At 35.5% G+C, this 12,187-nt stretch overlaps 1 protein-coding gene across 9 annotated transcripts in view; it reads left to right on the forward strand.

Annotated features, from left to right (window-relative positions):
* Positions 1-12,187, forward strand: part of NEBL (nebulette) — a 260,561-nt gene that overhangs the window by 150,738 nt on the left and 97,636 nt on the right. For 4 of the 9 annotated variants that reach the window (XR_013945801.1, XR_013945802.1, XM_080578264.1 and 1 more), the window contains exons 8-11: positions 11,005-11,084; positions 11,200-11,309; positions 11,845-11,914; positions 12,009-12,080. The exons of 2 other annotated variants lie outside the window; for them this stretch is intronic. Coding sequence is in view for 3 of the 7 variants with exons in the window: in XM_080578264.1 (XP_080434390.1) it covers positions 11,852-11,914; positions 12,009-12,080 (135 nt within the window). In the remaining 4 variants the exon portion in view is untranslated. 3 more of the 9 variants (XR_013945800.1, XM_080578262.1, XR_013945803.1) reach the window with 2 other exon arrangements.

Here is a 12,187-nt window from a genome sequence, read left to right on the forward strand (position 1 = left end):
GATAATACATTCTGTAAAAGAAGGAAGCCTGGGTTTTAGCTGTTAACTGAGATTTACTGAATGATCTCATCTTCTATTTATACCTAATTGCTTTTAAAGTTTAGATAACTCCAGGCTCTCTCTTTTTTTTTTCTTCTTTTTTTTTTCTTCAAGGTCTGCCAAACTCCAAAAAAAAAGGAAGCCATGTTTTGAATCTGGAATACATATATTGGTTACACTGGTAGAACATATTATCTACAGTATCTATCTTTACAGTTTGCCTGAAAGATCCCGTCTTGTTGGGTTCTGAAAATAACAATAATCTTGGCAGTGATTTCATCAGTTTCTTGTCTCAGTGCCTTAGATAAATTGACTAAATTGTATTACAGTTTCTGAAGTCTTGTGTTCTTCAGGTCATTGTGATCTGAGCATGAGTTGTTTCAAAGCTTGCATGAAGTTAACCTGTAAATAATGAGAATTGTTTTTAATGGATAAGATTATTTTGTAATGAATTGTTGAAAGGATGCTCTATAAAAGAGGTCAGGTAATGTTAAAACTAAGTCTATTGAATTTGTGCTAAATCTTAATGTTAACACTGTCTTTGCATTGTACAAGCAAACATGTATGCTTTTGACTAAAAACTAAATGCTGAAACACAGAAAACATCTAGGGTATTTTTCTTTCAAATATAATGGTGCAGATGCTTAGCTAATGACACTATTTTACATTGCTTGCGAACAGTAATATAGTGAGTGCTGAGCACCTCTAATATTTTTTTACTAATTGCAGATTCTGCCATTTTTATGCAGAAGAATTGTGTATGACAGAGAATTTCTCATATATTTAATCTTAAAAATGATTTTAATTTGGTAGAACGGGACTCTCAGGGCTTAATTTCATGTGGTCATTTTTGATGTAAAGATGACGGCTCTCTACAGGGAATGAAAACTGTTGTTGTTTTTTAAATTTTTTTTTTTGAACATAGAGCATGTTTATTTTTAAACACTTTCTTTTGTAGCTAGAATACAAGGGATAAGTAGTGGATTAAGGTGCATAGTCTCCGGCAGAGAGTCTCTGGCAGAATGAATTATAATTTGTAGGGGACAGAAAACCCACGAGGAATGTCCATGTTCTTGCATTGTCTGGAAGTCATTTCACACTAAAGGAAACAAATCACAACAGAATTTCTGCGCTTTTCAAATTAAGACAAAGCAGGAAAGCCTGATAGACTTGAGCAGGAAGTAGAGACAAACCAAATTTAATGTAACAAAACTTGATTTTGATTAAATTGGACAAATTACAGAATCATCTAGATTTCTACATGTGGACAAAATTCACTTATCTGCTTGCATAACTTGTATCTGTACATCTAGTAAGTCATAGCTGGGTTAAAGATGACATTTCTGCAGTTAAAATACAGATTATTTTAAGATAGCCTTAACAAAATGCTTAATTGAAATTTTTGAAATTAAATCTTAGTATTTTGGTTGACTCAAGAGATGAGACAAAACCCATATCATTTGGGGTCATTAAACTGGAGTGCAGACTTAAAATGCTTCATCATTTTCCCTGGTTTACTTAGAGTTTTTTGTCTTATGTTTGTATGTAAGGATTTTTTTTTTTTTTTAACTTTTATGATATTCAGGAGTTCTGTCCTTGGAGTGACCTTATGCTTCTTAAAAGTTGAGTCTTGGAAAATAATCATTTCATCCAGAGGGGAGTCTCACTTCTTTAGATTAATTCTTGACAAAATGTTAATTATTTGTTCTCCAATTTAGGATGGTTAGCTGTTTCATGTAGGGTGGTTTGTATTGTCCTTTCTGAAGGTGACTAACAGGTATATGTTTCTTCCACTTGGCAATTGACTGCTTTTATTTTTATTTTATTTTTTTATCTAGCAAAGTGTGTGAGCACCTAATTTGCACTTTTTAAATTTTTGTCTCTTAATTTGATATTATATACTGGTAGTCTGATAAATGATACCTCTGTGTGCTTCTGAGTCATTATGAAGTTAAACAAATACTTTTCCAAAAAGCTGCTGGGGCTGGTCCACCAGGCCACTGTTGCAAAAATTTTGATATTAAAATGATTCTGCAGTCATGTTGTAAGATAAAGTTGGATAATCTGACTTCTTAAAGTAAGAAGTTGAAGACTGTGACATCCACAAAAAATTTGGGTGCTAAAGTGAGACTTAACCAGAACATCATTTTTGAAACTGCCTCACAATGTGCATAAGAGCACAGAGAAGCCTGCAGAGTTGTTACGGCATTATGTCAGTCAGTATTCACCATTCTCCTTCCAAAACCTCTCCTTGGCTTCCAATTACATCTCATCAGAAGTCCCACCTGAAGCCTTTGGATTTGATGTGGAGCCTGTTTGCCACCCTGCAACAGCAACACATGCCTCGCAAACACGTTTGCTCAGGATCAAGGCTGTTGTTTAGACTGGGGAGGACTTATAACCATTTTCCTGTTAGTTCAGGTATAATGGCATTCATCTGGGAAATGATAGATATTGCTTCCAGCCCCAAAGGTGGCTGAGCCTACAGATGAGTGGCCTAATTCTGACTGTGGTGAGGGTCCTGTCAGGCATTTTGCTGAAGTTGTGCCATGGTGTAGAAAGGAACAGAAGTTTCACAGGTCAGAGAAGGGTCTCAGAGCCCTCATGGGACTGAGGGACAAGAGTGGCTGGGTTCTGGCTCCTGCTCCAAAGGTTTTTTGTACATGTAATGATAATGGGACAATAAGGTTAAACTCATTTTCAGCCTTATGACTAATATAACTTTAAAAGTACTGTGCTGTACAGGGTGTTAACGTCCTAGGATTTAAATATAAGTTTGGGGAAACTGCATCTGACATACTTTGAATTTCAACAGAGAGCATATTATAGCTGCATCTTCATCTTCCAACGAGATGGTTTAAAAAAAAAAAAAAAAGGAAATGAAATGTGCAGTTAACTTCTGTGGGTCTAGAATAGAATACATGTACATCAGATTAGGCACTTCCTGCCCCTAGGGTTTACAGTCTTGTATTACAGATTATCATTATTACTTACACTTTTCTGATGAGATTGAGATTTTTTTTTAGCTGTAGTGTAAAGCTGCCAAAATACATTTACAATGGACCTGAAGGCAAATATTCTTCCAGAGGCAGCCTTGGGCTTTGGAGGTTTCCTTGCTGAAAGGCAGGCTCAGACTTCCCATGAGATCATCAGAGAGATAAAAAGACTAAAAGCTCTTCAAAGCTAGGCCTTAGGCCCCAACACAGATTAATTCTCTTTTGTATATGTTAAAAAAAAAAGAAAAAAAAAGAAAAAAAGCAATTTAAATAGAAGTTTACCCAATAAGACTTGAAGTTTACTTTTGAATATCATCTATTCTTTTTAATTAAATATAGAAGCATCTTAGTGTAACTTTAATTTAGGCTTCAGAGGGCAAGGAAGGAACATGGTATCTTATCTCTCTATATATATTCCCAGCTTTCAGAGAGGTTATCTTGCTTGTTTCATGCCAAATAGTTACTACCCATAACTAAAGAGACATTGAAATTAATTTGCATAACTACTGTATATCTGCACTGATATTCTAATTCTATGCTGAATGTTAACCCAGTCACTTACTAATTATAGTTTAGTATAAGATCCTAAGTTAAAGATTGTTCTGTGTTCTGTTTTCTTCCCACATTTCCTTTTCTTATTTTTGAAGTTATATTAACTCTAAAATTTGTTTAACAGATAGCAAAATGTTCTAGGAAAAAAACGTCAGTCTTACTTGCTCTAAATAATTAGAAGTTAAGAATCAGTTTATGTTGGACATGACTTAATAGAAATATCACTGAAAAAGAGACGGGTAAGATGCTCCTGAGAAGCTTGATGATTATCAGCATTAAAACTGGAGGGCTGGGAGTTGGGAAATCTTGATTCATCACAGGCCTCCTTTCTTACTGTGGAGATGTTGCTTTAGTTTTTGGCCCCTTGTTCTCCACCTTGTAAAAGAGAATTATAGGATGATTGTATATCCTCAAATGTATAGCAAGGAGCAATTCTGTAGAGGAGGTATTTATCCTGGTCTGAATTCTTTTTACAAAGTTCCAGATGTTCTAAGGAAGCAACTCGTTCTCTGAATGATGTCTGCTGTACCTCCCAAATCTGTCTGTGCTAGGTTTGTCAGGTAGTGGGGGTCACCAGTGTGATCTGGAGCAAGTCTGGAGCCATGCCTGTTCTTACATATGCCTGACTCAGCACTGTCCTCAAATGCCTGCCGACAGGGTGAGGACTCAGCTTACGTTGTGCCTGTATCTCCCGTCAGAGGCTCTAGTCCTCTATTTATAAGATTATTCAAAATTTTACCCACAAGAAACTGTATGAGGAGAAAGCATTTATTGTTCTTTAATGTTATTAACAGTAACGAGATCTTGCCCAAAGGCAGGATTTCTGAATAATGTGTGGTGTACAAAACACTTTGTATATTATTTCTTTTGCCTTCCTTTTCTCAGAAGATACTTGCTGCATTATTTCACTTGGTGCAGGCATTAGCATTCCTTGATTTGAAGAACTGTAATTCAGTCTGCTTTTAATATGATACTGTAGGTATACGTGAGGAGCACTGCAGTGCAAAATTTTTGTTATTAGTTTATGAGAACTGTTATCTCCCATAGTAAATTTTGAGAACTGACATTTTTATAAGTATTGTGATGGTATTTTACAGATGAGAAGTATGCTCATTTAGAAATTTCAATATCCATGTAAATGTAAGTTAAGTCCCCTTGATTTCACCGGGATTGTTTACAAGGATAATTGAGTCCCAGGAATGACAGTACAATATATGGAGCAAGAATTGCCAATTTTGTGACCACTATTTTTTTGGAGAAAACAAAGCAGACTAGAAGTATTATGATGCTCTAATGTGAAGGTAAAGGACATAACTGATAGAGCAGATTTTTTTTTTTGAATGATAGAGCAAAATGAAGCCAATTAAAAAATAGGACAAAAGAAATTCTTACTGTAAATCATGATGGAATTCAATGGGAACTTATGTTTTTAATGTTCCAGGTTTCCTATGGTTGTAGCAGTAGTGCTGGTCTATTGTGATATTTTTGAAAAGTAAGTAGTGTGAAGTTTGATAGAAGAGGTAATGTGTTGTGTACTCTTTTAAAGTTCTTATTCTGTAGATCTACTACAAGCTGTGCTGTTTATTTGGGAAATGCTAGATCAGCTTTTATTCAATCTATACAGAAGAGATTTCCATAGGGAAAATAAGGTTTAAACTGAAGTTTTGCAGCTAAACTGTGGACAATGACTAAAGTAAAAGGTAAAGTTTTATATAACTTGTTTTGAAATACTAAGAAAAATTGCCAGGTAATTAAATGGTTTAATCTGGTTCAAGTATTCAGTTAAATCCTTTAAAAATATTATGTGTATTTCTCTAAAAATATGTTACTAAATGTTTGTCAGCATTTCTAAACTAGATGCTTGCCACTTCAGCAATGATACAAGCAGAAATGTGTTTTTCAGTGGATGATGGAAGATGTTTTTATCATCTTGTCACTGTTGTCATGGAAACTTGGGTATATTGTTAAACAGAGTGTATGTAAGGATGTAACATTCCTGTGCCTTATTATCGCTAGCTATTGTATTTTTAGTGTAATTTCTTCAACACTGTAGTCAATGCTTAAGAACTTGTAAGTTGCTCTCCTGAATTACAACCAGGAACTCAATTATAGGATTAGGTGGTGCAGAGAGCCCTCAGTACAGGGTTCTTTGCTGTAAGTTTCTTTTCAATGCAGGGTTATTAACAGTTTTATTTCCAAATCCAAACCTATTATAAACAGTACAAAAATAATACTTAAGCACATAATTTGGAATGGCAGTTTTTTTGCAGAGAATGATCTATATGCTAGTCATTATGTATTTTCTCTCTTGAAAATAACGGATATTTTCAAAATGTGTATTCTTTATATGAAATGTTTTGTCTTTGAATACACTGCTAAATTCATAGTACAGCTCTTGTGTATAGTTGTCTTAACCTGTCATTCATGAAACAATAGGCTAGGAAGGAAGCCTGACTATGGCAGTCCAGATTTCACTGCATTTGAGAAGTCCTAAGAGAAAACCCATAAATTCCCTTTTGAATTTGCTTCTGCTGAATGTGATTTAACTTTTTTGGAAGCCTCACACAGTAACCCAGTCAACTACTAATTTCAGTTTCTAGCCATCTTCTGAAGAATAAACCTGTGAAATCTGAGCCACGTGTTGCAGGGTGTTGGATGGCTTGGGTGCACTGCTGTCCACTGGTTACAGTGACTAGTGTACAGGCTGCTCCTATGCCATTTCTTTGGTGGATTCCCATACCTACTGTGACACCTGACTAACGTCAAAGGGGTTTTATGACACTGGGCAAGAATGGGAAATGCTACAGCTATGTCAGGTAGAGTAGATGAAACAATTGCAATACAGTTAAATGTGATTGATTAGTGTCACGCTTCCTGCTGCATCGACTTGTGAAAGGATTTTTCAAGCTTCTGGTTAAAGTGAAAATATTTGGGGGTGGAAATGCCAAATTTCCCTGTTGCTGGGGGTTTGACTTCTTGACAAATGAAAAATCAGAAAAGAATAGGGGACACTACATATCCCATTTAGGAAATTTCATTTTTGAAGGTTAGAAACTATTGTGCAAAAGTAGTAGGCACTTGTATGAATATTGTTAGGAAAATTAAGCTAAGTTTTAATTTTTTTATTTTATTATAATTTTTTTTTTTTTAGAATACACATTTCTACCTGAAAAAGTTTTATACTGGTTTATTTCAGTACGTTGTTACTCATCACAGCTAAGGTTATGTCTGCATGGCACAATCTTATGCCATGATGAATACTCCCACTTCTTCTGAATGGGTTTGCATGATTCATTTCTTAGAATAATTAGCAGTGTGGGAAAGAGTTTATTAACTCAGACAGTGTCATGCTAGCACAGATACACTGCTTTTGTTAACTAGATTAGATCAGGTATTATTATGTGAAACTATTTGTACCATATAAACTTCTTAAATGCTCTGTCATCAAGATCCAATTGTGCTTAGACACCATCTTTGTGAGTAGACGTTAAAAAAATAAACAAACAAAAAAAACCAAAAAACCCTACTATTTATGATATATAAGGCATTGGAAATTCATAATTCATTATATTTTATGGGATTAAAAATTCACTGTTCTAAGATCTTATTTGTATTTGTGTTCAAAAATACCATTCCAACTCTCTTTGATTTACCAAAACCTTGAATAAAAGAACTTCAACTGAATGAAAATCTTAGCTTAGAACTATGAGATATTTGCAGGTTTTGAAGTGTTGTTGACAAACGCAGTGTTAATGATGACTGATACAATGTTGTGGATGGAACCATCTCTTGACTTTCTTTTGCTGATGTTAACTGGTGTTGCATGTTCAGAGGAGGTTAAAATTGGCAATCTGGGAACCCTTGCCTTCTTTCTGTTTGTGATTGTGGTGCTGATAGCCTAGCTGTGAACTTCCTTGGGCAGCACTGCAAGTAACTTCCAGTCTGATAGATGAGTATTTCTAGAAATGAGAAGTAATGAATCTCAGTGCTTACAAATGCCTTGTGTGCTTTTTGAAAAGGGACCACCAGCTGTGTTCTGTTGAATTAATTGTCCTTATTTCAGTGGTGTGTGCATCTGTCCAGTGAGAACAGAAAATTACGTTCTCATTTCAGGGAAGTCTGTGGGTTGATTTTTTTTTTTTTTGTATGTGGAAGCACTATAGTTAAAGCATTAAAACTCTACCTTTTTTTTCAATCCAGAATTGCAAAGGAGTATGTTCATAACATACACGTCACTGTAACACTCTGCAGGTTTTCCAGCTGAAATGCCTCTGTCCTTAACTTGTAACCTGTGTTAAAATAATCCAAGAATAACTCTGTTAAAGATGTTTGAGATTGTGCCATTCCTGGTACCTTTTTTTTTTGGGGGGGATGCGGGTGGGGGTGGGGGGGGAGATAACACCAAGCAAGTCCAGTGATGGTGTTCATTCAGTGATGGAACTGAATTTAGCTGCTGAATTGCTGTGTGTATTAGGACCAGAATGAGATGAGGTCTTCTGACGTTCTGGGCTGATGTATCCTAGATGTATTTCTTAAAAGACTGATTAAAGGAACAAGGAGATGGCAGAGCTTTGGTCAAGTGTGGTCAAGTGTAACAGTGTGTGATCAAACCACATTTGCACAACTGTGTGACTGACTTGTGTGCATGCTGGGCCAACTTATACTAATGGTGACTCAAGCTCCTTTATACCCTATTTTTCTTTCCCTTCTGCCTCTTCTAATACTGGAATAACGTTCTGTGTCCAAAGATATTACGTTGAGACACTCAAATGATGGCTGTAAGTGCTGGGAGTTTCAGATGTCTTCTTTCATAGGATGTGCCATATAGTTGTCTCCTAGAAGGCTTCTCTGTCAGAAGATCATACATAGTAAGTTGGATGTGCAAGTGTAACTTGCTTACTGCAAATATTGTGATTTTGTGAGCAATATTGCCTACGTAGAGTTCTCTTGATTTTGGTGCAGCTTCTTTAACAGAATAGCCTTGTTCCTTAGCCTTAAGGCCAAATTTAAACTGAGATGTGAAACATCCATGCAGAATGGCTGGAAGTAGAAATTTGGAGCTATGCAGAATTTTCTTACAGACTTTGAATGAATTTATGTTGGGTAGTGCCCTGAATAACCTGTTTCTATCCACTGTGTGAATGCAGAAGGTCTACAGGTATCCTTAAGATATCTATAATGCAATAAAAAAATCTCATTTTTCCATACCCTGTATGCTTACAAATATTATTGTGTATATATTGATCAGCAGTCCGTTACCGTGCTGTTTTCTTAACATTCTGTGCCAATGGGCTTTGTTTAGTCTGTTTTGTTTTGTGCCAGAATGAATGATGATAGTTTCCATTATATATAGTGGAAAATGGTTCAGAAGTGTAAGTTTGGAGGTTTTGGCAAAAAAAAAAAAAAATTTGCAGGTGAAAAATCACATTTAATAAAACAGTACTTCATTTTGAGGATTTAAAGCCCAGCATTTAACTAGATCTATATTTAGATTGGATATAGTATTTCTAGAGTAGATATTAAAGTATCTGTCAACATACACAAATATTTGCTGTGCCAAGCATGCCTGCTGATCCTGGTTTATTTATTGCCTCTTCTGGAAGTAACTTCAACTTGTTCTTGACCTGCAAGCTGCTATTAAAATTGTAATGCACTTCTAAACTATGCATCTCTTAAAGCATATCTAGTTCCTGCTGCCTGGAAGTGTTCAAGGCCAGGTTGGATGGGACTTTGGGCAACTTGGTCTAGTTGGAGGCATCCCTGCCCATGTCAGGGGGTTGGGAATGAGTGATCTTTAAGGTACCTTCTAACGAAAACCATTCTATGATTCTATGAAATTCTTCTCTGAATTATATCTGTATATATTTAATTTTCAGAGTTGCTCTATGGCAAACTAAGTGGTATCTGACAGCATTCAGTGCTCTGAGGAGGAAAAAAAAGATGGAAGACAGCTTATTATATCATATAGTCTCTTAGTGCATCTATTATCTGAAGAGAGACGTATTGAATAATTTGTGTGTGTGGTTAGTTGGTACAGTAATATTTTTCTTCCTTGCTCACTTTGTGCATAGTATTATATTTTTCTTTAATGAGTTGTAGCAGCTGCCTTGCAATTGCTGTATTATGGAAGTCATATGGGACATAGCATGTTTGAATGCCTACTTGTGTCTTACCCAGATGACACAAAAATGGGAAAAAATGAAATCCTATCAAATCAATTCAAGATCATGCTAATGAGAAAGCAGATCTATTATGAGGAAACCATTACAGGAAAACCACAATTACTTTATAAATTATGCTATGTTCAGCTGCTGAAAAACCACCAAATACAATGTAAGCATGTTAAAAATCTGAGTTTCTTCTCTACCCCACAAAACCCAAACAGTTTTGACGTGGTCATTTTGACCATACTTGCTTTCCAGGGTGAAAAATAGCAAAAGATTTCCCTGTATTCAGCAAGCTTTGCAGCTACTAATAGCTCTTCTCTACCCTCTTACATATTTTTCAATGTCTCCACATACAAAATTTATTAAATATAGGAAGGAAAGGGAAATAAACTGTGCTGGAAGAACACAGTATTTGCAATATTATCACAAAAATACAAAACCGAAGCCTTGGTTCTACATTTCTTTCTGGTGCTTTTGTAGGTATGAAGCCTTGGTTCTACATTTCTTTCTGGTGCTTTTGTAGGTACTCTGTCTCCTTAACATATGGTACTTGAAATCATGCAAGAGTCTGTTGCTTAGGAATACATTTTTTTGTGGCCATAGTCTTCAACAATGACCAGTTATTGTGAATACCCAACTTATAAGACTAAACTGCTTGTTTCCACATGGATGAAACATCCTGAGCTCCAAAAGCAGTCATCATAAATTAAAGGTAATCCTCACTTATGCAAACCAGGCCTTCAGGTTTCAACATGAACATCAGCACAGCTAATTCAAATGTGGACTTTTGGAACTTATGTTTGAAATAGCAGAATGAAAAACCTTGAATCTTTCTGTACTATTAATGTATAAAGAATTCTGCCTCTTGATTATTATAGATGGAAAACAGTCTGTACCTTTTTTCTTAATATATATTTTTTTCATATTTTCAGACCTTAACTAGGTGAAATGCTGTGTTTTTCCTCTCCTTCAAAATGGTTTTCTTTTTCCTAAGGAAATGTGTTTTTAAACAAGCTCTAGGGGCACTGTTTGGGCTCAAGTACTTAATAGTCTTTGAAGAGGTTTTCCAAGAGCACACATTCCTTTGCCTGATTGCAAAGCTCTGTAGCAGTGAATCACTCTGCTAGATGAAATTCAAAATCATGACCTGTATAAAATGAGATGTATACGTGCTATAGATTAGAAAGAAAATAATATTAAAATGCTGGTTACTCCAACTGATCCTTAATACATCTTTGGTTGTTTTGCAGAGGCAAACACTGTGATACCATATCCTTTGGAATAAGGATGTCTTTCAGTTTAATTGCAGCTGGACTTCATACTGAAAAAGGTTGGTTTTGAGACTATGACTGTTTCTAAGGGTGGATGAACATACATGTTTATGTAAGTAAATAGCCAAGTATATTTGTAAATACGCAGATGTGTTTGTATCTATGTGTGCACAGGTTTAAACATCAGCTGACATAATATGTAAGGCATTTAAGGGATTTTATACACTTGGTGGAAAAATATTTTTCAGGAAATATTCTACTACCTGTCACATCTACTGGAAAATGTGAGTATTGTGTCTGTGTATATATATATATGTATATATAAATCAAAAAGCTCTATTATTGGACCAGCAAAATAAAATTTTGTGATGGCTGGTTTTGGAGCCTGTGTTGCCTTGAATCTTTGAACTGGGCAGTTCTCCCATGGCTTTAGAATCAGTGTTCCCATTTATGTCTGTTAATTTTGCTAAATTGCTTATGTTATGAATTAATTGAATCACAGTATTTTAATTAAGTGTGTTCACAGTCATTTTAAAAATAGTTGACTGGGATAGGTCATTTAGTTATATTTTATCTGTAAGAAAGCATTAGCTCTGCAGTGACTGATAGCTAGCAAGGCCATCTGCAATGCCTTTCAGTTCACTCACACTGAATTGTTCAGATAAAAGCTGTCAAGTGCTGCCTAAATAAGGAAGGAGCCTTGGTAAAGTTAAGTGTGGTGGAGGACACAAATGAAGCATTGATTCCAGGCATGCTGTAGAGTCTGAGCTGTTTCCTGCAGCACTGAACCTTTTTAGTGTATTTGTTTTTTTTTGGAAGTATTAAAATGCGAGTGTCTGTCATTCAGGATTTCAGGGAGGATGAAAATGAGGATGAGGAAGAAGAAACGGTGAGTTAAAACCCTGTAGCTTTGAAAATTACTTCCTTTTCTTGGTACTCTTTTTTTGGGCAATAAACCTGGAACAATTACCTTTCTTTTATAGGTCTTCCTCAAGCCTGTTATTGAGGACCGAAATATGGAATTGGCCCGAAAATGCAGTGAAATAATAAGTGACGTAAGTGACAGTGACTGCATCCTTACATTTACATTTCTCTTTTCAGTGGATTTATATTTAGCGTGTGTAAACATTTACAATACATAATTACTCAGATATTTATAATG

Source organism: Anser brachyrhynchus, assembly GCF_964034855.1.
Source record: "Anser brachyrhynchus genome assembly, chromosome: 2".
NCBI classification, from domain to species: Eukaryota; Metazoa; Chordata; class Aves; order Anseriformes; family Anatidae; genus Anser; species Anser brachyrhynchus.